Here is a 25,172-nt window from a genome sequence, read left to right as displayed (position 1 = left end):
TGCCTGAAACAAAAGCCTTGAGAGCATTTGATTTTTTCCCAGCGCCGTTTTTGGGGGCTATTTCTGCCTCCAGCCTCCGCAGCGGCCTTGGAGACTGCTCTGGGAGGAGAGTTTGCTAGGCAGGACAATAGACCCAGGAAATCCTGTATCCGTCTCGATGGGATGCAAGAGCTGGTGAGAAATCCCACAGTAGCTGCCTGCTTGCTCCGTGTAAGGCACCCAGGGCGTGCACTGACCGTAAGCGCATCCAAGATGCCGTCTCCAGCCATAGCATCCCTCTGGGCAGCTTTTCCTTGTGGGATGGGGGTACGGAGCAACTCCAGAAGGAGCCATCTGGAGCCTGGAATCGGGATGTCCCGAGGAGCACCCCTGGTTTCAGGAGAGCTGGGATCCCAGGGATGGAGAGGTGCTGCTGCATCACGGCAACATCTTCCATCCTCCCCGTCCCCTGGAGAAGAGCAGCCCAAGCCCTCTCCCGGTGTTTTTCTTATCTTGCATCTTATCTCGGGCTCAGCCAGGCCCAGCACACGCTCCCCTTCCTGGCCACGTCTGAGCTCCAGTTAGAGCTGGAACCGGGCCCAGCAGCACTGCCGTCACCCCTGGGCCAGCAATCCCGTGGGTGTCCTGCCCATCCTGCCCATCCCGCCTGACGCAGCCGGTGTCACCGCCCGCTTCCCCTGAGACAGGCTGGCGAAAGAGAACCATAAACAGAGCTCATGTGTCTGGATCAGGTGCCTGAAACCATGCCACCCACCCGGCTCCTTCCCCCTTCGCTCCTCTTCGTCTGACCCGTTTTTCCTGTCTGTGATGTGGCAGCTTTGTTTGCAAGGGGTGTCTGCTGCCCTGCGGCTGTTTCCCGCTTTTCCCTGAGGATCTCAGGCTTTAACCAGCCTCGGGCAGGTGTCTGTCTGTCCATGCATGGCTCTGGGCAACTTTTGCCAGTTGTCCACGCTGGGGCACGGGGGACATGGTGTGGGTCATGCTACGCCACCGAGGCGGGTTGGGGCTGGCCATGGAGAGTGATGCGAGTGGGAAATCCAGCCGTTTACTAGAAATGAGATAACCCAGGAGATCCTGGAGGAAGTTAAACATGGGATTAACCAGTGTGCCTTCCTCTCACGTGGCTGTGCTCCTCCTCCCCACAGCTGATACGCAAATGCTCTTCCCCCTCCAGCCATGAGTTTCCACCCAAGAGCCCTGAGGGGCAATTGCGGCCAAAGGACGCATCCCATCAGGGTGAGATACCCCATCCCGGCTCGATCGACACCCCAAAACCCAGGCATCACCCTGGCAATTTTGAGGTCTGGGACTGAACACAAAAAATTAGTAAGAGGAGATTCAGTTTAATGGAGCAGGACAATAAAAACAAGCTAGAATCACCCCTGTTTCAGACTAAAGCTTGTCGTGGCTGGGCCCATCCTCCCGATGAGCAGCTCTGGGTGCTCCTGGCAGCTCCTCGAGCATCATGCGCTCAACCCCGAGTGCCTCGGGGATGCTGCCCAACACGTGCTGGGTCATCCCCTTCTCTCTGCTCCCGGGGGAAATCCTCCAGCAAGAACTGCTTGATCATGGCTACAGTCTGTTTGCAGCTGAAAGTTTTCTCTTTTTCAACACGATATTATGAAAATGAGTTTTGCCCCCTCCCCTCCAGCCCTAAACTGAATCACAGGGAGTTTCTGGGCAGGAGTTTTACTACTGAAATTTTCCCAACCACCTGCTCGTGGGCAGGAGCTGAAAGCTTGTAATGAATGGATTCGCTCATGCAGAGAGCAGGGAAGACCCCAGGATGAAATCATTGCGGAAAAGAAAAGAGCCTGTTGGAAAATACATGAAAAGCCCCGTCCTTCCCAAGGGATGGGCGCGAGCAGCGGGCAGCCGAGCAGCATGGGTCCACATATGGATGCAGGCTGTATTTTTAAGGTAAGAAAGCAACGCAATCAACTCCACGCCCTTCTCCCAGCCACTGATTTCACACCTGCTCTGCTCTGCTCTCCATCCCAGCGATGTGATGCAGTCCCTTTATTCTGCCCTCCAAACCAGATCCGCTTTCCAGCATCACTCTGGCTGAAGTCAGCCCCATCCCAGCCGGTTCCCATCAGCTCTGCGGGGCAGAGATGCAGAAAGGATGAGCTGCTCTGCCAAAACACCTTCCCTCTGCTGAATCCCTGCAGTCTTGGCATTCCCAGACCAAGGTGACCGAGGGATGAGGTCGAGGAGGGGGATTTTCCGCAGAGGTTGGGGTTTCGCTGGGGCTGGGGCTGGGGCTGAGGCCCTGGCTCAGCGAGGTTTTCCTGCCACAGAGCAGAAAGCTGGGGGGTTTCTCAGCAGCGTCTCGGAGGTATGATTTACCGGGGGAAGGTGTGAAGGGCCCAGGTGGTTACTCACCCTGCTCACTCGCTCGCTCGCTCGGGGAGGTGATACACGCCAGGAAAGCCCCGCAGGGGGAAAGCGAGAGCACAACACCCATGGGTGCCAGCTCTCAGGAGTGGGAAGTCCCACTGGAGGGTCACTCCTTGTCCGCGGCACGGGGTGGCATGGGGAGAAGGCCACCAGGGAGGGGAGAGACTCTCTGTTTTGGCTCATCCAAAAATAGTAGGGGATACGGTCAATTCTCACAGGCTTCGTGGGTGATCTGCTGCCTGCGGAGGTGGGGGAAATGCCTCCTCGCATCCACGTGCTGCCCACTTTGCTCATTACGGATGAGGCCGTCGGCAAAAGCGGTCAGAGCCCCATCCCCGCTGCGATTTCTGCTGGCTGGGGAAAGAGTGACGCTGTGGGTTTCTGAGCACCTCCCCGACACGTTTTCTGCCCCCCACCCCCCATCAGAGCCCCCCCAAACCGCACGGATTCCTGTACCCATCGCAGCAGCTGGTGGCTTCCTCTGCAAGCAGCGTTCTCACAGGCTTTCAGCACGGGGACAAACCGTCATGTTTTCTTCGTGCTGCAGGGGTGGCAACGCCATTGGGGAGGTGCCCCGAAAATCTGGAGACCTCCCAGGGTCGGGGGCAGGAGGCACAGAAGGAGAAGGGCAGGGCCCCACCAGAGGATGTGCGTGGGACCCACTGGTGATGCGGGGGACAGGCACGGGGTGATGGACCCCATGAGCTGGTTCCCCACGCTTTGGGGAGATGGTGGAAAGAGGGGGTTCAGAGGTGATGGGTGACTGTCCCCTCTTGGGGCTGGGGGCAACGGGGCCACCCAGCGCTGCGTGAGGGCAGAGCTCAGCCGCGTGGCCGTGTCCCTTGGGCCCGCACTTGTGTTTTTACGAGCACCAAGGTGGCCAAAAGGCTCTGATCTGAGCCCGTTCCTGTGGCCGGAGGGGAGACAGCAGGTCCCACCCGGGACAGTGGCAGCGCGAGGGGTCAAGGACAGCGGGGTGGCACCGTGCCACCCGTGTCCCCGGGGTTATGGGGCTGCTCTGGGGCCCACACCGAGCGAGCATCTTCATGCGGGTGGTGGCAGCAGGGACGAGCGGTGGGGTGGCCAGGACGGGAGGGGACAGACCCTGTCCCTTGGGACGTGACGGGCACCGTGGTTCCGGACGGGACAGAGCCTGGGAGGGAGGAAGGGGACAAGAGCCGGTGCCTGGCAGGGGACAGGCGACACGTCCCGGGGATGGAGGGGACGGACCGGTGGGTGTCCCCGGCACCGGTGGCGGCAGGCGGGGCAGGCGCGCCCCCCGGTGCCCGCCGCCGTTCTCGCAGCCCCGGCTCGGCATCCTCCGCGCTGCCTCCTTCTTCTTCCCAGTTCCCCGGGGATAAATGATAACCGGAGCAAGGTTTTAAAACGGGAAGAAGCCCAGCAGAAGCCGTCCGTCAGCTCCTCCTCCTCCAGGCCTTCAAGGCTGTGGGATGGGGACCCCCCAGGGAACCCCAGGGACTTACCTGGAGTCCTGCCCCCCCCCCATCCTCAAGGGTCACCCCAGAGACCCCGCCAGACCAACTCCAGGGACACCCCAAAGGGATGCCTCAGAAAGGCCCAGGGATCTCCCAGTGACCCCCTCCCCATTACCTCTCCCACCACCCATCGCCAACTGGTTGCCAGCGGGTGTTACTGGGCCTGGGGACAAGGGGCCTTGTCTGCCACCAAGCTCAGGGGCTGGAGCCTTTGTCCCTGCCTCGACGGGGGCCATGACACCCCAAAAAGCCTCTCTTTGCTGGTGGGGGGGTGTGTTCGGGGTTCCTGCACTAAATGGCAGCTGATGCTCTGGGGCAGGAGAGCCTGGGAAGGGGGGGATCTGCAACCCCCAGCACCCCCTGCCCTGGGGAGGATGGAGGTGAGACACCCCCAGTGATGGCCAGGCTGTCCCTGAGGCTGTCCCCTCCTGCAGTGACCCATCAGGCCTGAGCTTTTTTAAGTCTAACCCACGCTATTTTGTCCCCCAAGATCGTTTTTATCATTTATTCTGCAGATGAAACGTTCCTCCCCTTGGCAGCTGGGGTTTTAATTTTTCATTTTTCATTTTCAGCACTTGCAACAGCACCCACTTTTATTGGGGTGGCACGGGCCACCTGCCAGCATCACCCCGTGCCGCTCAAGATCCGTGCATCACCCGGCAAACCCCTTATGGCAAGGCTGGGAGGGGATGATGCTCTGCAAAACCCTTTTGGCTGCCCCGTGCCCCAGTGCCTGCCTTCTTGCCGGGGCGAAACGTCCCCGTCCCTGGGGCAGCCGTGACTCATCGGGAGGCGGGCGAGAGCATCTCACCTTGAGCGAGGCCGGCTGGGGGATAAGAGCGAGGCCACCCTCGCCTCCTTCTCCCACCACCCGCTTCCATGCTCACCCGGGTTGCACCCAAGCCAGGCGTCTTGCGGGGATGTCTCCCTGCCCGAGCCGGGGGATGCCGCTGGGATGGGGGGGCTCCCACCCCCATCCCACCAACTCCTCGACCCTTCAACCAGCTGCCTGGTGACTGGCGAGCCGGCTGGCTCAACCTCTACCGCTTCTGGCAGGAGGGCGGCTTGCACAACGTCCATCACATCATGGCTCGCAAGTTCCAGCAGTTCGGACCCATCTACAGGTGAGGCAACATCTGGCCCTAGCATCCCCCCCGCCCTGCTCCCCAGCTCCGGCAGCTTTTCCAGTCTGGGATGCTGCTGCTATTCCCAGCCCTGCTCTGGGTGGTAAATAGGTGGCTGAGCTGCCGGAGCAGCCTAGCTTGCCCTGTGCTGGCCAGGCTTGATGCTATGGTGAGGGGCGAGAGGGGAGACCCACTCGTGCCTTGAGGATGCGGGATGTCGGGAGGAGGGGGCGGCAGGGCTGGAGAGGGACTCTGCCCCCCCCCCCCAAATCTCTGCAGGGTCTGGAGCTGACATCCCCAGGCAGAGGGGGATGAAGGTGGGGGGGCCAGGGGGTTGTCGAGGTCCAGCACCCCCAGTTGTGCCTGCCTGAGCCCTGGGGCCCTGACCCTGCCTGGTGCTGAGCTGCTGCACCCCCTGGGATGGGACCCGCAGGCAGGGTTTTGGTGGATGCGAGGGGGACGGTGGTTGATTTGGGGGTGCTAGGGGGAAGGTGGTTGATCTGGGGAGATGAGGGGCTGCAGGGGGATGCAGGTAGGGGTCAGGGTGCGGGGCCAACACCCCTCCTCACCCTGGCAGGGAGAAGTTGGGTGTCTACGAGAGCGTGAACATCATCAGCCCCCGGGACGCTGCCACCCTCTTCCAAGCGGAGGGGACTCTGCCGGAGCGCTTCAGCGTGCCCCCCTGGGTGGCTTACCGTGACTACCGCAACAAGCCCTATGGCGTGCTCCTCAAGTGAGTTGGAGGGGTGGAGTGCCCTCAAACGGGGCTCCCAGGTCCTATCGCGATAGCCCCAGCACACGGGAGGGTGGGAAGCTGGAGCATCAGGAGGGTGATGGGGACCTGTGCTTTGGAGGGTGGCATCCTCCGGGGGTGGGGGGCTTGGTGGGGTGGGATGCCTCTGACCCCCCACGTTGGTGTCCCACAGGACTGGGGAGGCCTGGCGCTCGGACCGCCTGATGCTGAACAAGGAGGTGCTGTTGCCGCAGGTGGTGGAGGGTTTCGTGCCTCTGCTGAGCGAGGTGGGCGAGGACTTTGTTCGGCGGGCACGAGCCCAGGTGGGGAAGAGCGGCCGGGAGCACTGGACGGCCGATTTCACCCACGAGCTCTTCCGCTTCGCCCTGGAGTGTGAGTGTCAGGGGCACGAGTCTCTGCAGGACATGTCCCCCCCTGCTGAAACACCCCTTTGCGGGGTGCCCAAGGTGGGCAACACACTGTGTTTCCCCCAATTTCATCCTCAGAGATGGGCAAACGAGCTTCTCCCCCAAGGCTGTAGCATCTAGGGGGATGTCCTCTCCCCAGACAAGTAGAGAACAACTCAACACTGTTGATAAAACACTGTTTTATCATCTACCAGTCATCACCTGCTAGCCAACCTTACCCAACAAGGGATGCCTTCATGGCCCCGTGATGCTCGGAGTGAACAGGAGGCCAAACCAGGTCCCTGTAGCCATGGAAAGGCTGGAGTTGGCCCTGGAAGGGTGGAGGGGATGGGGGTGGGGTCTCCCCCGGCCAGATCCCCTCACGAGTGCCGTGCTTGCAGCCATATGCCACGTGCTGTACGGGGAGCGGCTGGGGCTGCTGCAGGACTTTGTGGACCCCGAGGCACAGCGCTTCATTGATGCCGTGAGTCTGATGTTCCACACCACGTCGCCCATGCTCTACCTGCCACCCGCCCTCCTCCGCCACCTCAATGTCAAGACGTGGCGGGACCACGTCCAGGCCTGGGATGCCATCTTCTCCCAGGGTGAGTGCTCCTCCTGCCCACACCTCCCTGTGCCCTTTTGAGGACTTGGCTCCATAGTGCAGCCTCATCTCACCAGCGTGGAGACCTTCTCCCGGGTCCAACCACCCAGCACGGGGCCACCAAGGCCAGGAAGGCTTTCCACATCTGGAGCTGGTAGAATGGAGCAGTGGGGAACCATCCAGGAATGGTGAAGGGCAGATGATGGGCATCACGTTGAGGGGAACAGCTCTCCCAGAGGGGCTTGTGACCTCAGAGAGCTTTTGGCACTTGGGACAACCCTCCTGCAGGGTGTCCCCCCCGCTTGGGGCACCCTCACCCCCCACCCTCCGTGCCTACCCTGCCACTGCTGGGTCCTGCAGTCGGGACCGCAGACCCAACCCACCGCAGGGGCAGCTCCCATGGAGAAGCCACCAGTGTGGGGCAACGACGTCCTAAGGTGCCACATCTGGTGCCTTCCTCCTCCACCACGGCCCCGGGGGAGGAAGACCATGCCGTGTCTCCTCGTCTCCTCAGCGGACAAATGCATACAAAATGTCTACCGGGACCTGCGACTGCAACGCAAGAGTGCCAAGGAGTACATGGGCATCCTCTGCAGCCTCATCATGCAGGACAAGCTGCCCTTGGATGATATCAAGGCCAGCATCACCGAGATGATGGCTGGCGGGGTGGACACGGTAAAGTGTGGGCAGGGTTGTTGGGCAGGGAGAAGGTCCCGGTTGGTGTTTAACCTTGCTTCCTTGCCCCGCTCCAGACCTCCATGACGCTGCAGTGGGCCATGTTCGAGCTGGCACGGTCCCCGGGGGTCCAGGAGCAGCTACGGGCAGAGGTCCTGGCTGCCAAGCGGGAAGCAGCAGGGGACAGGGTGAAGATGCTGAAAACCATCCGGCTGCTCAAAGCCACCATCAAGGAGACACTCAGGTGAGGAGGAGCTCCCGCTGAAAAACACCCCCAGCCCCTTCCCTCCCCGAATCACTGGCACTGCTGGGATGTCGTGCATCCAAGCGGGAACATGGGCGGGCCAGGCTGTCCCCAAAATCAGGTGTGTGGGACCTGTCCCCCCCCTCCAGGCTGCACCCCGTGGCAGTGACCCTGCAGAGGTACACCACGCAAGAAATCATCCTCCAGGACTACCGCATCCCGCCCAAGGTGAGAGCTGCCACCAGGTCCCTCCTCGTCCCGACCCGCTTCACGCGGGTCTCTGGGCAAAGGTGGGACCTGGAGCATGGCTGGGTGACGTGGTGGGGAGCAGCCGTGGGGATCATCTGGGGCCAGATCCCATCCCTGCACCCCCTCCCTCTACCCCGAGCACCAGTGAAGCCACGTGGGGAGCCTGGACCCACGGGGCTGATCCTTCCCTGCAGACGCTGGTGCAGGTTGGTCTCTATGCCATGGGCCGGGATCCTGAGGTCTTCCCCAAGCCGGAGCAGTTCAGCCCCCAGCGTTGGCTGGCAGCTGGCCCCAAGCATTTCAAGGGGCTGGGTTTTGGTTTTGGACCCCGCCAGTGCCTGGGGCGCCGGATTGCCGAGCTGGAGATGCAGCTCTTCCTCATGCAGGTGAGCATCCTGCTGCTGGGGACGCTGGGGACTTGGCACTGGAAGGGACCGGGGAGGTGGCACGTGGGTTTTGGTACCTCCGGCATTTTCCAGCCGCTCTTTTCTCTTCCACCCCAGATCCTGGAGAACTTCAAGATCGAAACCATGAGAGCGGTGGAAGTTGGGACCAAGTTCGATCTCATCCTGATCCCGGACAAACCCATCTACTTGACCTTACGGCCGCTCGAGTCCCACGCGTGAGGAGCCCAATCCTGGGTGACACCCAGCTTAGTCCCAGTTTGGGAGCCATCCCCGACAGCCCGGCAGCGCTTTCAGCTCCTTACAGCCAGTCTCCGGCCCAGGGATGTGATTCGGGGGACGGCTGGGACGCTTTCACGGCCACAGCCTTGGCTTGGCGCATCCCTGCCTTCGCTCCAGCTTGCTCAAGGCTGCGCTTACGCCACAGTGGAGATAAACCGGAGCAAACCCCCAGCTCCAGTTGCTCGGGGGGGGGTGTCCCCAGGGACCACACTGGGGACCGTGGCTGTGCTCCTCCGACACCCTCTAATGTTTTGCTTTGCCTCTGATTTACTCTGTAATTTCATCTTGCGAAAAAGCACCAGCTCCTTTTTGCCAGCGTTTTAGGTTTCTCCATCTCTCTCGCCAGGTGCAGGCTAGGGCAGGCGGGCCAGGGGCTGGGGTCTTCTCAGGGGGGCTGTGGAGATTGCCGGCAAATGCTGGTGGGGAATGGGAAAAAGTCTCAGGGGGGCTGTAAATCCATCCCCACTCCCCTTGGGGGCATTGGCTATGGGGGAGAGGGCTGTGATAAGGGGGTTGGTGGGGGGGGTAGTGTGTGTGACCCTGGGGGACATCCTAGGATGCGGGGGGGGGGGGGTGTCCTGCAAACCTGGGGACCACCCTCCTGCCTTGCCCAGGGTCCTGCAGGGAAACTGAGGCAAATCCCCCCTGATGTGGGGGTGGGCATGGACACCCCCAGCCACCCTGCTCCCCCAGCTGCCTGGGTGCAGAGGGGTGGCTCTGAGCCCCCCTCCTTCCCCCTGGCAGCAAACACCGGCTGCCAACTTCCATGTTGGGTGGCCCTGGTCGTGTCCCCCCCCGCAAGGTGCTCACCGTGGTGGGGGCGTAGGGGAAGCCGTGCTCCCGCTCCAGCAGCCGAGTGCCGAGCTCCTGCTTCTCCCGTCCCCACTTCCTCGCCGCCTCCTCCAGCTGGGACGGACCCAAACCAAGCTGGCTCTTTCCAAAGCAGGGGGCCAGAGGTGCCCCCCAGCCCAGCCCGACACCCCAAGGCCCCCCCATAATCAAACAGGGTGCAGGAGGTCGATGCCCACCTGCCTTTCCAGCACCCGCCTCTGGGCTTGTGCCTCCTCCAGCCTGGCCAGCAGAGACAGCTTCTCCGCACGCCCAAAACCACCCTGTGGGCCACAAGATGAGCAGGAGTGGGGAAAGGCAATGCCAGATTACCCCCCCACACCCCTTCCCACCCCCTGCTCATGGGGGGAGCAAGACACAGGGGTGGCTATTGCCCCACAGAGCCGGAGATGCTGCCTTAGGTGATGTCCCTGGTGTGCCCGGTTCCTCCCCGGCGTTGCTTTTTGGGGTGCCACGGCTCTGTCCCCACCCATACCAGCCCTGTGTCCCCCTCCCCGGTCTCACCGGCAAGGTTGGGGGCTGCGGGATGACGGGGGGCAAGAGGTGGGGGGGTCTCGCCAGGTCCTCCCGCAGCCTGCGGTTCTCGGCCAGCAGCACGGCATACACCTCCCCGGAGAGGGCTTCACCTGTGGGATGGGGTGAAGGGGGGGCACTGGGATGCGTGCTACACCCCCCCTTTGTGCAGAAATGGGGGCCAGGACCATGTTGCTACCTCCCCCATGCCCAGGGATGGGTAAGAGGGGGCTCAGGACCTCCTCTGATCGCCCACCACAGGCCACCCCGTGGTGCAAACCATCAGAAGGAGATGGCCACCAGCAGAAGCCAGCAGCTGTATAGCGGTGTCCCCCCCCCTCGAGGGTCCCTGTCCCTGCTTGCACCCACCCGCTGACTTCTCAGTACTCCTGCCTGCCCTGGCGAGTTTCTCCTGCAGCACCCTCTCCATCGCCTCGATCACCTGCCGGAGAGAGCAGAGCTGTCCCCATGTCACCAGCTCGATGCGAGGCTGTGGTGACTGTCACATCTCCCCAGCCACCGTGGTCCTGGCACTGGGTGGTGCTCGTGGAAGGGTGGAACAGACCAGAGGGTCCCATCTTCTCCAAAGAGCCTCGTGCCCCCCAACCTGCCCTTCTTACCCCAACCTCATGCCCCCCCAACCTCCCAACTCACCTTCTCCTGCTGCCGCACTGTCTCCTCTAAGTTCTTTGTCTTGGCCACCTTCTCCTGGCACCTCTTCAGCACAGCTTGCTGCTGCTGGTGGGCTCGCTGGAGCAGCACCAGGTCCTTCTCCTGGTCATTTTTCTGGGGGGGAGGAAGGGGGAAAAACCCTCCAGGGACCTCCATGCCGAGCCTCAAGCCCTGGGTCATCACTTGTAGGGCTGGGAGAGCCTCATGGTGGGCGTCCTGGGGCTCTTGGGCACTTGTTTGGCTATGGGGGTGTTGTGATGCTCTCCCTGCTGCCGCCCTGCTCCTCTGCTCCCATCCCATCCCATCCCTCAGGCAGCCCCTGCCCGCTCCTGCCATATCCATACCCGGATCAGCTCGTTCTGCAGCCGTTGGACACGGTCCTTCAGCCTCCTCATCTCCACTGTACCGGCCACCAGCTTGTGCTTGAGGGTGGCTGCAACAGCCCCATGCCACTTTCTCATCACCCAACCAGGGGATGGTGCCAAGGAGAGGGGTCCCCCAATTTCTACCTCCCCCTTCCCCATCACGCACCGAGCCTGTCCAGCAGCTCCTCCCGCGTCATGACGTCCAGGTCCACATCGGCAAGCAGAGTGTGGCCCAGCTCCTCCCGCGAGGCCAGGCTGCGCCGTAGGTGCCTGTTCTCCACCTCTAGGCTGGTGACGTGCTGGCGCAGGGACAGAAGGTCCCCGGCCATCCGCTTCAGCGCCAGACGGTAGCTGCTCGCCTCCTGCCAGCCCAGAGCAGAGCTGCTGGCACCCCGCTGCCAGCCACGGCTTTCCCCAGCACCAAGAGCTCAGCTGAGGATATTTGTCTTGAGGGTCAGAGCCACCATGGAGTAGCTAAGAAACATCCAGTTTTTCCCCTCCTCTTGCAACCATACATCCTTCTCTTTCCCATCCATCCATCCTTCTCTCCATCCACCCTTCTCCAACCACGCATCCTTCTCTTCTCTAGCCATCCATCCTTCTAGTCTCCAACCATCCATCCATTCATCCATCCATCCATCTATCCATCCATCCATCCATCCTTCTCTTCTCCACCCATCCATCCTTCTTTCCTGTCCCTCCAAACCTTCTCCTCTCCACCCACCCACCTCTCCCTCCACCCAACAGAGACCCTTCCCCATTTCCCCATCTTTTTCCACCCCTCCCTTGGGGGAAAAACAACTCTGCCAAGGACATGGGGTGGAGCAGCGTTGGAGCTGGGCGTTAATCTCAAGCTCTGAGCCTTATGGGGCTTTGCAAGTCTTTAAAAGAAGGGAGGTGGTGAAGAATAACACAAGGATGAATGTTTTATATAGATAAGCCTGGGTTTTTTTTTAGCACCTGTGGGGTTGGGGAACGCCTTGTCAGGTGATGCTGGGGGGAAGAAATTCCCCAAGGGTTTGCATCTTCTCAGGCTGACCCTCCTGAATCCCTCCCTGCCACGCTGGGCTGTGGAAAGGATCCCAGCAGCGGGGACCTTGGCCAGAGGGAGCCGCGTGCCTCCAGCTCCCCTGGCCCCCCACTCCCAGCCTTGGGGATGGCCTTGGCCAGCGGCCCACGGGGGGGGCCGGGGTGCGGGGAGGGGGTGCAACAGCATCACTTGGCCTTGGGGGGGGGGATAGGGGGGCAGGTGCAGCGAGAACTTCCTCTCCTTCCTCCCCATCTGCCTGAGAGCTGTTTCATCCAGGAGTCAGTTTACCCCCAAGATAAAGCCTGCTCCAGCCGAACTCAAGGGCTGACCTCCCCCCCGCCAGACCTTCACTCACCGGCAGCGTAGAGCTTCGGTCTCCACGGGAGCCAGGACCCGCTCTGGGGACACCGCTGTCCCCCCCAGTGCCCCCAGCTCCTCCAGTCTCCTCGGCACTCACCAGCTCCTGCTTGTCCCCAGTGATCTCTTGGGATCTGCAAAGCAGAGACCGGGAAGGTGGGACACCCTTGGCCAGCTGCTCCCGCCAGAGTGAAACACCAGCAAAGCCTTGGCTGGGGAACCCTCCGTAAGAGACAGGAGCCTGTTTGGGGTGCCGGGGGGCAAGGCAAGTGCTGGTGGGGATGGGGATGCAGGAAGGGTGGGAGCCTGGAGGAGATGAGGAGGAAGATCGGCAGTGATGGGGCAGGAGGAGAAGCCACTGGGGAAAACATGGGGAGAATGGAGGAAACCACTCCAAAGAGGATGAGAAGAAGGAGCCAAGAGAGGGCAAAACCGGTGTGGCACCCCCCTACCTCTGCTCTTCTGATGGTGCTCCTGTCCCGTGCGGGAACAGCTGCTTTCCAGGCAGGATGCTGGCCACGGCATCGGCCGCTGGGAGGGACACATTGTCTCGGTGGAGCTGGCAGGAGATGTCAGAGTGGAGGGTAAGGATGAGGAGCAGGCTAGGGAAAGCCCTCTGAGAGGAGCAGCAAGCTCCCTCAGACCCTTTCCCACAGCTGAGAGCCGCTCTTCTGGCTTTCACCTGGAGCAAAACACCTTTGCCATCGTTGCTTTGGGGTCAGGATCCAGCCCTGCCCCAAAAAGCTCTGGCATTGCTGGCTGTGATGCTTCAAGCATCCCCCTTTGGGGCTCGGATGCAACGTGGTGTGGCCACCGGGCTGGAAGACCTTCTCCCAAGGATGGGGACATTTAGAAATGCCTGGCTTTGAGCATCATCTCATTGCTGGACCATTGAGGTGTGCAGCCTTTGGAAGAAATTTGGCTATGACCAAAAGCAAGCCCAACCGGGTGCCATCCTGTAACAGGGACCTCTGGGTGTCCTGTTGGTGACACCAGCAACAGGATGATGTCCCCATCCCCACCCACCGCAACCTGGCACTCACGGTGGAGGACAAGGGTCTGTAGTACAGCATCATTCCCGCTCCTTGGGTGCTCTGATCCCCCTGGCACCCCGCTGCCGGCAGCCAGCCCAGCTCGCTGGTGGGTTGCCAGGCTCTACCCGCCCCAAACAAAGTCCTCAATGGCTCCACCACCCCCGAGCAAATATCCTGTCCCCGCACCGCCACCCGAGCTGCTGGCCGGTGGACTTACGGCGATGTTGGGAGGTTGTAGCATGAGGAAAAGCTGTTTTTCCCTGGCCCTTTCTGCTGGCAAAGGGATTTAGGTAGCGCGGAGGCTCCCGGCAGCCTGGCGTGCCGGTGGCCGTTGCTACAACACAACCCTTCTCTTAGCAACTCCTCCCTGCAGCAGCTCAGCACCTAAAATCACCCGCCTGCACCCAGACGGGTGCATTCCAGCTGCAGGCAGCTGGCTCTGCCCACTCCTTGCCCCAGGCACCCGCATCTCTTCCCCTTTAGCATCCCTTCCACCCCTGCACGTCCCATTGCCGCTTCCAAAGCCATCGGGGCAGCAAGCGCTGCCTGCAAGTGCTCCCTTTGAGACACCAGCCCCTTGCTGCCCCCAGCCCTTCCTCCCCATCCTCATCCCTATCCCCATCGCTGTTTTGGCTGCTGTTGCCTTATCTCCTGCTCCCAGCAGTGCAGCCCCAAGGAGGTGACTCCGTGGCGGCCACTGCCAGGTCCCAGCATGCCCAGCTGGCTCTGGAGGTGACAGCACCTCATTTCCCTGCCTCGGATGCGGGCATGGAAATGCTCTCCCCTCTCAGCACGCTCCTCTGATGCTTCAAACGCTCAATTAACTTCTGAGGACCCACGCCTTGGAGATGCCAGGCGGCATTGGCCTTCAGCTCTGCTTTGGGGTTTGGCCCGATCCCAAGCAGAGAATAATTTGCTGAATAATTCACTGATCAAACCCCACTTTCATCCCGAGATTGAATTTATAGCATTTTAAGGGAAGGGATGCTCTGCCCCAACAGGTCCCCCAGTCCCAACCCCCCCTTTCAGGGTACCCACAGGGGCTCTCGTGCCTCCCACCCGCTGCGGCATCCCGCATCCACCTCTCCTTCAGTGTTTGTTAAGAAACAAAGAGGCCGGTGTAAGTCGATGGAGTCCCTCACTACCTTGTCCTGTGCCATCAATTTTTAATCAAAGAGCCGGTGGGAAGCGTGCAATTATCTGCTCCATCAATAATGCACTGGACTGCACTTGGCTCGCCTGGGCTGGGTAGCTGCTTTCCCTGCCTGTGCTGGAAGGTGCTGGGTTCAACCACGGCTGTTCTAGGTTCAGACAACACCTGCAGAGGCTGGAAAAGCATCCCCAGCCTTTAGTCCCAGCCCAATGCTGCTTGGACACCCACCATCCCATACTTCTGCCTGTGCAACCATTCCTGGCAGGCAGCATCACCCCAGTGCTGCCTCCGGGGACGGGGCAGAGTTAAGGGTATTTGAACATATTTTCCCCTATACCACCTATCTCAAATCCACCTGGAGATAGTGTGTCTCTCCTTCCTGCAGGGGTCTGGGATGAAAGGCTGGGAATCCACATCTGAAATGATGGAAGCTTTGAAACTCCTGGCACTTGCTATTTTTTTTTTTTTTTTTTCCCCCATCATTTCCAAGCTTCTGAAGCTTCCTCTGCATTTAGAGCCTTTCACCCGCCCCGATGAGCCACCCCCCCCCCTTCCTGTATTTGCTTAGGCCAAGTTTTTTTTTTATTTACTTAACAAATTGCTCCGAGATGCTTTGATGTATCGATTAGCTTTGACTGCTGGAATCAATTCATCTCTAGACGGAGCAGCACGGAGCAAAGAGAGGCAGGGGGGCTAGAAATAAACCTCCACGGGAGGCAGGAAGGTCCAAAAGTGGCTGAAAACAGGGTGTACCAGAGGATTCTGCATCCGCATAGCATGGCCTGATCCTGTCCCTGGCCAGGGAGGGGACAGCAATGCACCCCAGAGAGAGGCTGAGGATGGGCCAACTCATTTCACTTGTGAGCATGGAGGCATTTGAGCCCCTGGCAGTGCACCAGCCTCTTCTCCAACACAATCTCCCTCCAGCTCAATGAATAACATGTCTCTGGATGAGTATTAAGCCCAATTCCTTAATTGTAATGAAGATGGGATAAGCTCAGATTTACATATCTGAGAAAAATATTGCCGCAGCAGCTTAAGAAGATCAGAGGGAAGAAAAATCCCATTTTTCCCTCTTTTCTGTAACAAAAGCTCACGAAACCATCAGGAGATAGTGATGCCTCTGTTTGCTTTGCCTGATGCCCTCATCGACCTTACCCATCCCCTTGGGACACGGGTACCTGATGGGGCGGAGGGAGGGGGATTGTCAAATACCCAAACCCATCCTCAGGACAACATCTGGGCAGACGTGTTGGTGGGGCAAATGTTTTTTGTTTTTTTTTTTTCCCCTCTACTTCCAAATTCAAAGTGTTTCCCTGGGGAACCCCAACCCCTGGGGGAATTGCAGGTCCCCCAAGGGAAATATGGAGATTTTTAGCCTGGCCACTCCCCACACACCTTCGTAGGATGTAGCAGCCGGTGAAAGGCAGCAAATAAGCGGGTTTTTATCTGATTAAACCAAGGCTGAACTCCCTTCCCATACATCGGGGCTAGGGTGGGAGCTGTGCTGGGGGGGGGTATATTAGCCAAAGCATTACAATTCAATTTAAGAGTTAATTGGATTGCATTGAAAAGCGCTTAATCTGAGCCGAGTTCGATTTAATAGAGACACCACATCTACTGCTCCCTTCCTAACGAGGATGATGATTTTAGGGCGGGCGATTACCATCGCTATCCGGCTCCAGGCCCAGCTGCCGGCTGCTGATATCATGTTGTACAAGGAAATAAAAGCCTCTGGATTACACTGGGTAACTCGGGGAGGCAAGACGCTCCGTGTAGAGACGACTGCTCCTTGGGCTCCCACCCGCCTGCCTGCTTCTTCAAGATAAGGCTTAAGAAAGCAGTCGTGCCACCAGCAGGGACTGTGATTCCTCTGCGAGTCGCTGCTGGTTTATTTTGCTCAAAGAAAAAGAAAAAGAAAAAAGAAAAAAAAAGAAAAAAAAGAAAAGAAAATCAGTGGCTAGGAGGAGGTAGGATGACTTTTGAGAGCAAACTCTGGCTGAGTCAGCTCCTGGTTCCTGAAAAACAATTTTTCTCCCATCCTGCTGCACGGGGCTGCTTTTGGGAGGGATGGGGACAGCTGGGGTGATGTCCCCAGGTGATGTCCCCAGGTGGTGTCCTGCTGCTCATGGTGACCAGGGGGAAGGGGAGGTCAGCAGAGCCTCCCAGGATGGGTTTCTAGTCCCAGCATGGGTCAGAGCATCCCCCAGTGCTGCTGCTCACCCTGACCACAAACTGGGGCCAGACCTAAAAAAGTCCCCTCCTGAGACCAAAAAGTGAGCGAAACAGGTTACGACTGATACCCTGGGTTCCCACTGGGTCTTTGCAGTTTTTTTTTCCTTCTAGGAAAACATCTGCATCTGTGTTTTAAGATAAACATACTTCAAGCAGCTGGGGATGTGAAAAAGTGGAGAAATATCACAACCCCCCCCAGTACCAGTGGGAGACTTGGCAGCTTACTGAAGAGTCTGTTTTCCAAGCATACCTTTTAAAATCTGCGCATGGGACCTGAGTTAAATACCCTCCCCTAGCCCCACACTTTTTAAGTGCCCTCAAAGCATTTTCCTCCCTTAGCTTTGAAAAATAAGTGGCTGCAGAGGGATAAACCCCAAGCAACCCCATCACCCCTGGTGACAAGCGCTGCCGTGATTTGTCCTTGGCCTGGCAGGCGGTTTATTGCTGGCGCCGTGGCCATCCATTTTCATGTTTGCTTATGTATGGAGTCTGTTTGCTGATAAAAACGCCCCTTGCATTTCAGCAGCTGGCATAAATCCATCAGTACCCCAAGCCACAGCGCTGAGAGCACCCAGAGCCATGCAGCACCCGCTGCCCTGACCACCCACCACCCCGAGCATCTGCCCCCGGCCATCGGGCCCCACCCTTTATTAATTAGCACTGGGAAAGGATGAGAAGTCGCTAAACGAGAATAAATGAGCCCTTCTATGCTACGTTCACTGAGGGTTGAGTAGTGCCTCCAGGACCGGTTTGGAACAGGACACACCACAGGGCATGCACATGCCAACGCATGCACCCCCAAACACACAGAAAATGGTATTTTGGAGGCAGTTTTCTCTTTTTCCCCTGCTCTGGCTCACTGCTGGCATCCCTGGTTTGTACCCCCTGCAGCCACAGCCACAGCCACCCAGACCCAAGCAGGAGAAGCACATGCAAAGCCCACCAAGCCTGACAAGTTTCCCTCCCATGCTCGGAGCCTGGAGCACCAAAAACCCCCTCGTGCAACGTAGCTGTGGCATGCAGACCATTTGCAAACCCCCCAACCCATTCCCAGTCTCCCCCGGCCCTCCACCGTTGGGTCCCTGCCCCTCCAGCACCCTCCACTGCCCTGCAAAAGCCATCCCTCTGTCCCCCTCCTCGCCATCCCACCTTGCCCCATCTCGCCCCCAAGAAAACAGCATTTCCAGCTGCTTTTACTCTCCCCCAGGCCAGACGGGCTGGAAGCAGGGACCAGGGCTGTTGCAACCAGATTTGGGGTGGCTGGGAGGCTTTTGCCATACTCTAAATTCCATCAAGAGCCTCTCCCCTGCCTTGTGACTGCTGGATGTGCGTCACCCCATCACACAGGGGAGATACTGGGGCACCCACCCTCAGCACGGCACCTTCGTGCACCAGGTTCGTCATCACCGGGGCGAAAAGCTAATTAAGTAAAAGGGGAAGCAAATTGCCGAACCCTTAATCTACTTGAGAAGTAAAACGGGCATCGATATCATCTGGGGTCGCGTCAGCTGATTTATGGGCCTCTTTTATTAATTGGCTTAATCCTGCATAATGGGAGTGCTGGAAAAAACCCACCCACCCAGCCTGGCAGGCACTGAGCCTCGTGCCTGTGGGTGCTCGGACATCTGTGGGTGTCCAGCTCCCTGGCAAACCTAACCGAGCTCTGCCAGGGCAGAGAGGGGCATCCTCATCCCAACCTTGCAACGGCTCCTGCCTGCAGCCCGGCCTCTCCCGGCCCCGGGGAGAGGAGCAGCTACCCTGGGGAGGTAAGACAACCCCCCCGGGGGAGGGGGACACGGGACGAGCCCGGCCGCGGAGCGTGGGTTGGGGGCTCGGCAGGGCGACGAGGCTGGCGCTAGATGGGGCTGCAGCCGCACACGGGGCTGCCCGGCAGCACCGGGAGAGCAGGGCCGCAGCCTCCTCGGCTCCTGCAGCACCTTCACCCCTTGCAGCACCTTCACGAATTGCAGCACCCTCTCCCCTCGCAGCACCCTCGGCCCCTGCAGCGTCTTCACCCCTTGCAGCATCTTCACCCCTTGCAGCATCTTTACCAACTGCAGCATCTTCACCCCCTGCAGCAGCCTCTCCCCTCGCAGCACCCCTTTCCCTCGCAGCATCTTCATCCTTTGCATCCCCCTCTCCCCTTGCAGCACCCTCTCCCTTTACAGCACCCTTGTCCCTTGCAGCACCTTCTCCCCTTGCAGCACCTTCTCCCCTTGCAGCACCCTCATCCTTCGCATCTCCCTCTCTCCTCACAGCACTTTCTCCCCTCACTGCACCCTCATCCTTCACATCCCCCTCTCTCCTCACAGCACCTTCTCCCCTCACAGCACCTTCTCCCCTCACAGCACCCTCACCCCTTACAACACCCTCTCCCTTTACAGCACCCTTGTCCCCTTGTAGCATCTTCACCCCTTGCAGCACCCTTTCCCTTTGCAGCACCCTCATCCTTCGCATCCCCCTCTCCTCTCACAGCACCCTCTCCCCCTGCAGCACCCTCAGCCCTTGCAGCATCTTCACCCCTTGCAGCTCCCTCTCCCCTTGCGCCCTCCTTTTCCCTTGCAGTATCCTCATCCTTTGCATCCCCTCTTCCCTTGCAGCACCCTTTTCCCTTGCATCATCCTTTGGCCATCATGGCACCTTCAAGCTTTACAGCATCCTCACCCCTTGCAGCACCCTCTTCCCATGCACCATTCTTTTCCCTTGCAGCACCTTCACCCCTTGCAGCACCCTCTCCCCCTGCACCATCCTTTTCCCTCGCAGCACCCTCATCCTTTGCATCCCCCCCTTCCCTTGCCAGTGGGATGCCTTTGCAGGCACCAGCTCCGAGGAGCTGCTGGGCTCAGCAGTGCCGTACCATGTCGGGGGTCCCCTCCCAGCTCGCCGAAGCAGAAGACCCCACTCAGTGGGCACAGGAGGTTCCATCTTCCTCAGATGTCACCCAGCAGCTGGAAATGGGTCCAGCAAAGGGGCCCCAATGCTGCTGGCAAGCAAGAAGTCCTGTCCCCACCACTGCTGCCTGGTCTACCACGTCACGGTGTGGTTTTGGGGGACAGTCCTTACAGCTGGGCTCTCATCTTATGTGATGGAGGTGATAGCACATGTGCAGTGCTGGGAACAAAATGCCAGCAAAGGGGAAAAAAAAAAAAAAGACATTTACTTCTCCTAGCCCTCCAAGAGGCCCTTTGGCTTGTAAAACCCCCAGCATGGACAGGTCAGGCAAATATGGGTGGTGGGAATGGGGAAAGAGAGGCTTGAAGAGGAAGCAAATGTTTGAAGAGGTTGGAGAAAACGCCCCCCTAATCGTTAAGTGCTGCTTGTAAATTATTCATCAACTGGTAAGAGAGGCACAAATCTATTCAGCGAGAGGGCAGAAGAGTAGGAAAACATGGTTAGGCTGAATCCAGCATAAACCTCAGCCTAAGGTCAGAAAGCTCGTCCAGCAGAAATCAGCCTCAAACCTTGGTAAGCCTGAGGGGGGGGTCACAAACCTGCACAGGGGCTTTTCTGGCTCCGTGGGACCAGGGCAGGGAAGGATTACCCCATCTCTGATAACATTCCTCATCGCTTTGTTTGCCTCGCCCCCCTCACTTTTTAATGAAGGCATTAACGAGCAGATCCGGAGCAGGACCTCCAAAGCCACAGGGTAGGGATGGGATCCAGGTTTGATCAGCCGGAGCGGAGCGGGAAGAAGTGACAGGGCTGTGATCAGCTGAGTGCTCCCCCCAAGACCCCACTGCCGGGGGGGCTGTCGTGTCCCTACTCCCTCCCGCACACACGCTCCATTAGTAGGGTGTCAGCCCTGATTCCTGTGGCTGTCAGGAGATGGGCTTTCCAAGCAATGCAATGCAAGCGGAGTGAAAATAATTTGCACTTTAGGGGGAAGAAAAAAGCAAAAGAAAGAAAACGACTGTCAAAGGTTGGGGTGGGGTGGGGGTGGTAAATAATAATCCTACCAGCAACGCTTTCTAGCATTTTTAGCCACAAAAAGAGAAGATGCTCAGGCAGGGCAGGGGTGCCCAGGGCTTGTGCAAACCCTTTCTGGGCTCCCATCACCCAGCTCAGGCTTTAAAATTGGATGCTGGAAGCATCCTTGAGACCACTTCTCACCCTCCCTCACTTTATCGATGCAGGGATGCTCTTGTGAGGATACAGAGCACTGGATTTGAGACCGCTCAGGGCATCGGCGCAAGCAAAGAGCGAAGCTGTGGGTGAAAACACATTGCACAGACTGTGTAGTAATGCCAGGGCTGGATCCTGTGCAGGTCTGAAGGGTGTTGGGACTTCTCTGGAGCCCTGGGGCAATTCAGTCTATCAAATTTGGACTTTGCAGCCTCATCGCATTTACGCCGTGCTGTGGTACCCGCCTCTGCACGCCCCATTACGGGTTTCTATTAGGCTGGGCATAAAGCAGCCGCTGCAGCCACAGAAAGGGAAGTAATAAAGCTCAGTGGATTGGAGGAGTTAAAACAGCTGGAGGAAAAAAAAATAGCTTTTCTGTATTTTTATGGTTGTTATTTTATTGCTAATTTTCTTCCCGCTTTGCAGCCTGAATCGCGGGGAGAGGGATTGGGTTGAAGGTGGGGTTTGGGCAGCCGCTGACGGGGAAATAATTGGGCTTTTGGGCAGTGCAGGGCCCCTCCACTCCTTCCCTCCCAGCTATTTAATAAGCAGAATTGGGGTTTAACGACCTGTTATTTTTAAAGCCAGATGGCTTAAAGTACAGGAAGATATTAGGACCACAAGGGCTGGGTTTGCATTCATCCAAGGGCTCCATTTATCAGTACAAAGGGCTGGAGGAGGAGAACAGCTGCCTTTTTTTTTTTTTTCCTGGAGCCGAAAGGTATGAGCTGGAGGTGCCTGGGGTCTCCAACATAATGCAACGGTAATAGGAGAGAATTTGCTAAATGGATTTGGGATTGAGCAATTAGATCGAAGCTGGTGCATCCAGGCTGCTCTGACGAGCGCTGCCCCCAGCAAGGTGATGGGACACTGTCCCCCATCCAGCCCCTGTGCCACCCCGAAACAGCTGGTGACCGGGGATGCCGGCACCCATGGAAAGGCTCCTCCGTGGGCACAACACAAGAAATTATTCATACAACCAGGCTATGGATAAAACCCACTGCTCCCGGCAATGCACTTCGGAAGAGAGATTAAAATTTGGGATTTATGCCAGTTTTTTACCGTTACGGAGGCAGGGTGCGTGCCTTCGTGGGGGCTGGCAGGGCGATGCAAGCGGGCAGGGTGCTGGCTTGGCATCGCTGGCTGCTCTCAGGGGTTCTTACCTGGCAAGAAAATGGGCACACGGGGGCTGCCCGCAGCTCTTCACCCCTCTTGAATGTGCTGGCGTCGGCGGGGCCCGGGCTGGGAAGGGCATCGCTGCCCGACGGGGTCAGGAACGCTGCTGGTCTCTGGGGAGGGAGAGAGGCAACGGTCTGGAGGATGGATGGATGTGGTGACAGGGGCAAGGAGGGGGGACCCGGACTGGGCTGTCCCCGCCGCGTGTCCCCTGTCCCACCATCCATGTCCCTGATATGCCACCAGGACGGGTGGGATGGGAAAGAGCCGTGGGTTGGCCACACTCGTCTCATCTTTGCAAGGTGCAAGGGGAGCTTTGGGCAGGGAGGGGGATCCCCGGGGTGAAAGGCAGTGGACCGACAAGGTGAGGAGGAGGAGGAGGAGGAGGCAGTCCTTCGCACTGAGACCTGTGTTGGTGGAAATAGCAGGTCCGTGCCCAGCTCAGCCCATCTCTCCCCTTCGCTGGGTGGGCAGGAGGTGGGTACCCAGGTCCTGTGGGCGCAAAGGGATGCTAAAAGCCACTTCGCCGCCTGGTGCTGCCCCTGGCTTTGGTGCCGGCTGGGTAATGCACCTCCGGCACACCGGCAGCCCCTGCCAGATCCCCTGCCAGACGCTGCCGGCAGGAATAATGTGATTTCCCTGTCCCTCATTTCCCGCGCCCGGCTCTGCGTGCACCACTTTCCTCCCACCAGCCTGGCTTTTATAGACTCCCCTCTAATCCGGTTAGAGGGGGAAGTCAGATCTAATGGAATAAACGATGGAGTCCATGCGCTCCTTGCTGCCGCCTGTGATGGCAAGGTCACGGGCAGGGACCATTGCCCTGGCTTGGCCAAGCCAGCTCCCAGTATTGGGGCAGGTTTAGGTGATGGGGACCTGCCCTGCCACTGGGATCCCTGCATCAAGGCATGGCACCCGGCACCCACCTATTTCACCGCCCCAGAGCCGGCAACTGTGACCCAGCAAATCCTCGCCTTCCCCCCCCCCCTCCCCACCACTCTCTTCGCTTCGTCAGCTGAGCAATCAGCCTGGGCGGCCTCTCCAAATTGGCTACGGGCATGGGCAGCAGCGAAGTGGCCCTCGCTGGGTATTACTCCATGCCTGCACCGGGCCTCGCCTCGTTAGTGCGGCTAACGAGGGCAGCGAGCATCCTCCCCCTCCTGCCTCTGCAGCGGGGGGCGGACACGAAGAGGTGTCCGTAGGCGTCCCCGTGTCCTTCCCCATCGCTGCCTCATTAACACCATCAGCATCATCGTCCCCTGTGCCGCCGCGTTTCATTACGCCGCCGGCCCCGACCTCAACCAAGCTCCTCCAGCATCAAAGCTGGGATGAAGATGCCCCCCACCCCGCCACTCTCCCCCCTCCCTGGGGAATGGCATCATGCAAAATGCAACAGTTTAGGCTCTGCCTGCAATTACCGAGGCCGGCGTACAGCTGCTGCCCGCTGAACCGGTGCGATGGCCAGCCCGGCCCCACCGCTATCGCCCATCGGAGAGCTGCTCGCAGGACCGCACGTGCTCTTAATTCAATTAGCGCTGCCCTGAACGCTCCATGGGGACCGGCGGGTGGAAACCCAACAAATTCTGCTTAACAAAGACATTCCCTGCTTTTTTTCTTTTTTTTTCGGTTTCTCGCTGGCTTGGTTCTCCCCGGCTAACGATGCTCCTGGCCGGCAACGATGCCATAACGCCTCTTGTAATTCGTCATGTAATGAGAGGAATGGGTGATGTGTTTGATTGGCAGGTGTCAATCGAGAGCTGGCAAGCAGGAGCTTGGCTGCCAGCAGTTTGGCTGTGCCGAAAGCCCTCTGAGGGTGTGCCGGCTCACCAAAAGAATACACTCAGCAGGGAAGGGTGATGCTTCCCCAAAACAAGCCTTTCATCAGCTTCTGCATCCCCTGCAACGTGGTTTGGGGATAAAAACCCAATTTCGGTGCTCGTGGAGGACAAACCTGGCCAGACAGGCTGAAATAATGGGAAACACATGGCGATTCCCCACTCCACGACCAATTGTAAACCCATTTTTTTTGCCAGCCCAAAAGGGCTTTGATCGCCAGGCTGGCATGGTGACAATTTACACCCCGGCACTGTGACAATTTACACCAGGCACCGATCTGCTTCTGGTTTTAAATGGCAGCAATTACATAAATTAAGGCTGTTTAAGCAATGATATAGCCAGCCTGTTGATTTTTTTTTTCTTGCCTGGAAAAAAACAGCACTAGCTTTTCCTTTTTTTTTTCAGAGGCTGTCACCACGTGTTGGCATGTCCCCAGACCCCATCTTGGGTGACGTGACCAAGGGTGGTCAGCAAAGTGTGTCGCAGAGGCTTGGGGTGACCCTGAAGGTCCCAAGTGCTGAATTCATGGGCTGAGCGAGGTGAGGTCGTGCCAAAACGAAGTGTAAAACAGGACTGTTTAATAAACAGGGGCAATGAATAAATCCCTTAGGAATAAAGATGCCTCTGGTGTGCATTTTCCAGCCCTTGGATGGGGCGCAGCATCCCCTGGGCGCACCAGGGACCCTGCACATGGATTTGCCACCGGCTACTGCACAGCCAGACTCATCTTTCCTGGGCAAGACACCAAATTTGGTGTAGAAAAAGAAGAATGAAGGCAAAAGATGAGCCCTGCCTTGAGCCACAAGCCAGCGCAGAGGTGGATGAAGTCGGCTGCAGGTTTTCCCCCTGCAACAGTTTTTTCAGCAACAGCCGTTAATTTGCTAAAACGCCAGCGTTTTGCTGAAGTCTTTGATTTCTTTGTCTCCCTGAGATGATCAAAGTCTTTTGTTCTCCTTTGGGCTCCAAAGAGAGAGCGCAGGGGGATACCGGGCTGGGTGGGGGCAAACCCGGGGGTCGCGGTGCCTTTACTGGGAGCCAGGGCGGGGGGGCTGCAACCGAGTGCTGCCCTTGCCCTGGGATAACACGACTCCTGTTTGCTCATCCCTGGTGTCAGGGCTCTTGGCTTTTAATAAAGCAGCTGCTCCAAACCATTTCCCCATGGCTATTACAAATGTAGCAGGGGTTTGAGACCCTGCAGAAATACTGGGGGATGAG

General features: G+C 58.6%; 2 protein-coding genes across 4 annotated transcripts in view; one reads left to right on the top strand and one right to left on the bottom strand.

The window, feature by feature from the left end:
* Positions 1-1,549: 1,549 nt before the first annotated feature.
* Positions 1,550-8,788, top strand: CYP11A1 (cytochrome P450 family 11 subfamily A member 1). Its single transcript, XM_069797819.1, has 10 exons — positions 1,550-1,920; positions 4,953-5,020; positions 5,598-5,753; positions 5,947-6,146; positions 6,562-6,765; positions 7,279-7,439; positions 7,517-7,683; positions 7,833-7,911; positions 8,127-8,318; positions 8,436-8,788. The coding sequence occupies exons 1-10, from the start codon at positions 1,855-1,857 to the stop codon at positions 8,556-8,558; spliced, it is 1,416 nt and encodes a 471-aa protein (XP_069653920.1). The 5' UTR covers positions 1,550-1,854; the 3' UTR covers positions 8,559-8,788.
* The window catches only part of CCDC33 (coiled-coil domain containing 33), a 31,931-nt gene continuing 14,960 nt past the window's right edge, over positions 8,202-25,172 (bottom strand). Inside the window, exons 9-19 of one of the 3 annotated variants that reach the window (XM_069797818.1) lie at positions 22,112-22,237; positions 12,857-12,963; positions 12,403-12,538; positions 11,184-11,379; positions 10,997-11,085; positions 10,635-10,766; positions 10,350-10,422; positions 9,972-10,093; positions 9,647-9,730; positions 9,429-9,524; positions 8,808-9,034 (exon numbers count right to left, since the gene is read on the bottom strand). In XM_069797818.1, the coding sequence (XP_069653919.1) occupies positions 8,972-9,034; positions 9,429-9,524; positions 9,647-9,730; positions 9,972-10,093; positions 10,350-10,422; positions 10,635-10,766; positions 10,997-11,085; positions 11,184-11,379; positions 12,403-12,538; positions 12,857-12,963; positions 22,112-22,237 (1,224 nt within the window). In that variant the 3' untranslated portion in view covers positions 8,808-8,971. Of the gene's footprint in view, positions 8,447-8,807; positions 9,035-9,428; positions 9,525-9,646; positions 9,731-9,971; positions 10,094-10,349; positions 10,423-10,634; positions 10,767-10,996; positions 11,086-11,183; positions 11,380-12,402; positions 12,539-12,856; positions 12,964-22,111; positions 22,238-25,172 lie in introns of those variants that run through there. The other 2 variants (XM_069797816.1, XM_069797817.1) reach the window with 2 other exon arrangements.

The sequence above is a fragment of the Haliaeetus albicilla genome, chromosome 12 (genome assembly GCF_947461875.1).
Source record: "Haliaeetus albicilla chromosome 12, bHalAlb1.1, whole genome shotgun sequence".
In the NCBI taxonomy this organism is placed as follows: Eukaryota; Metazoa; Chordata; class Aves; order Accipitriformes; family Accipitridae; genus Haliaeetus; species Haliaeetus albicilla.
Note: the sequence above shows the minus strand (reverse complement) of the source record. Positions and strands in the feature narration are given on the sequence as shown.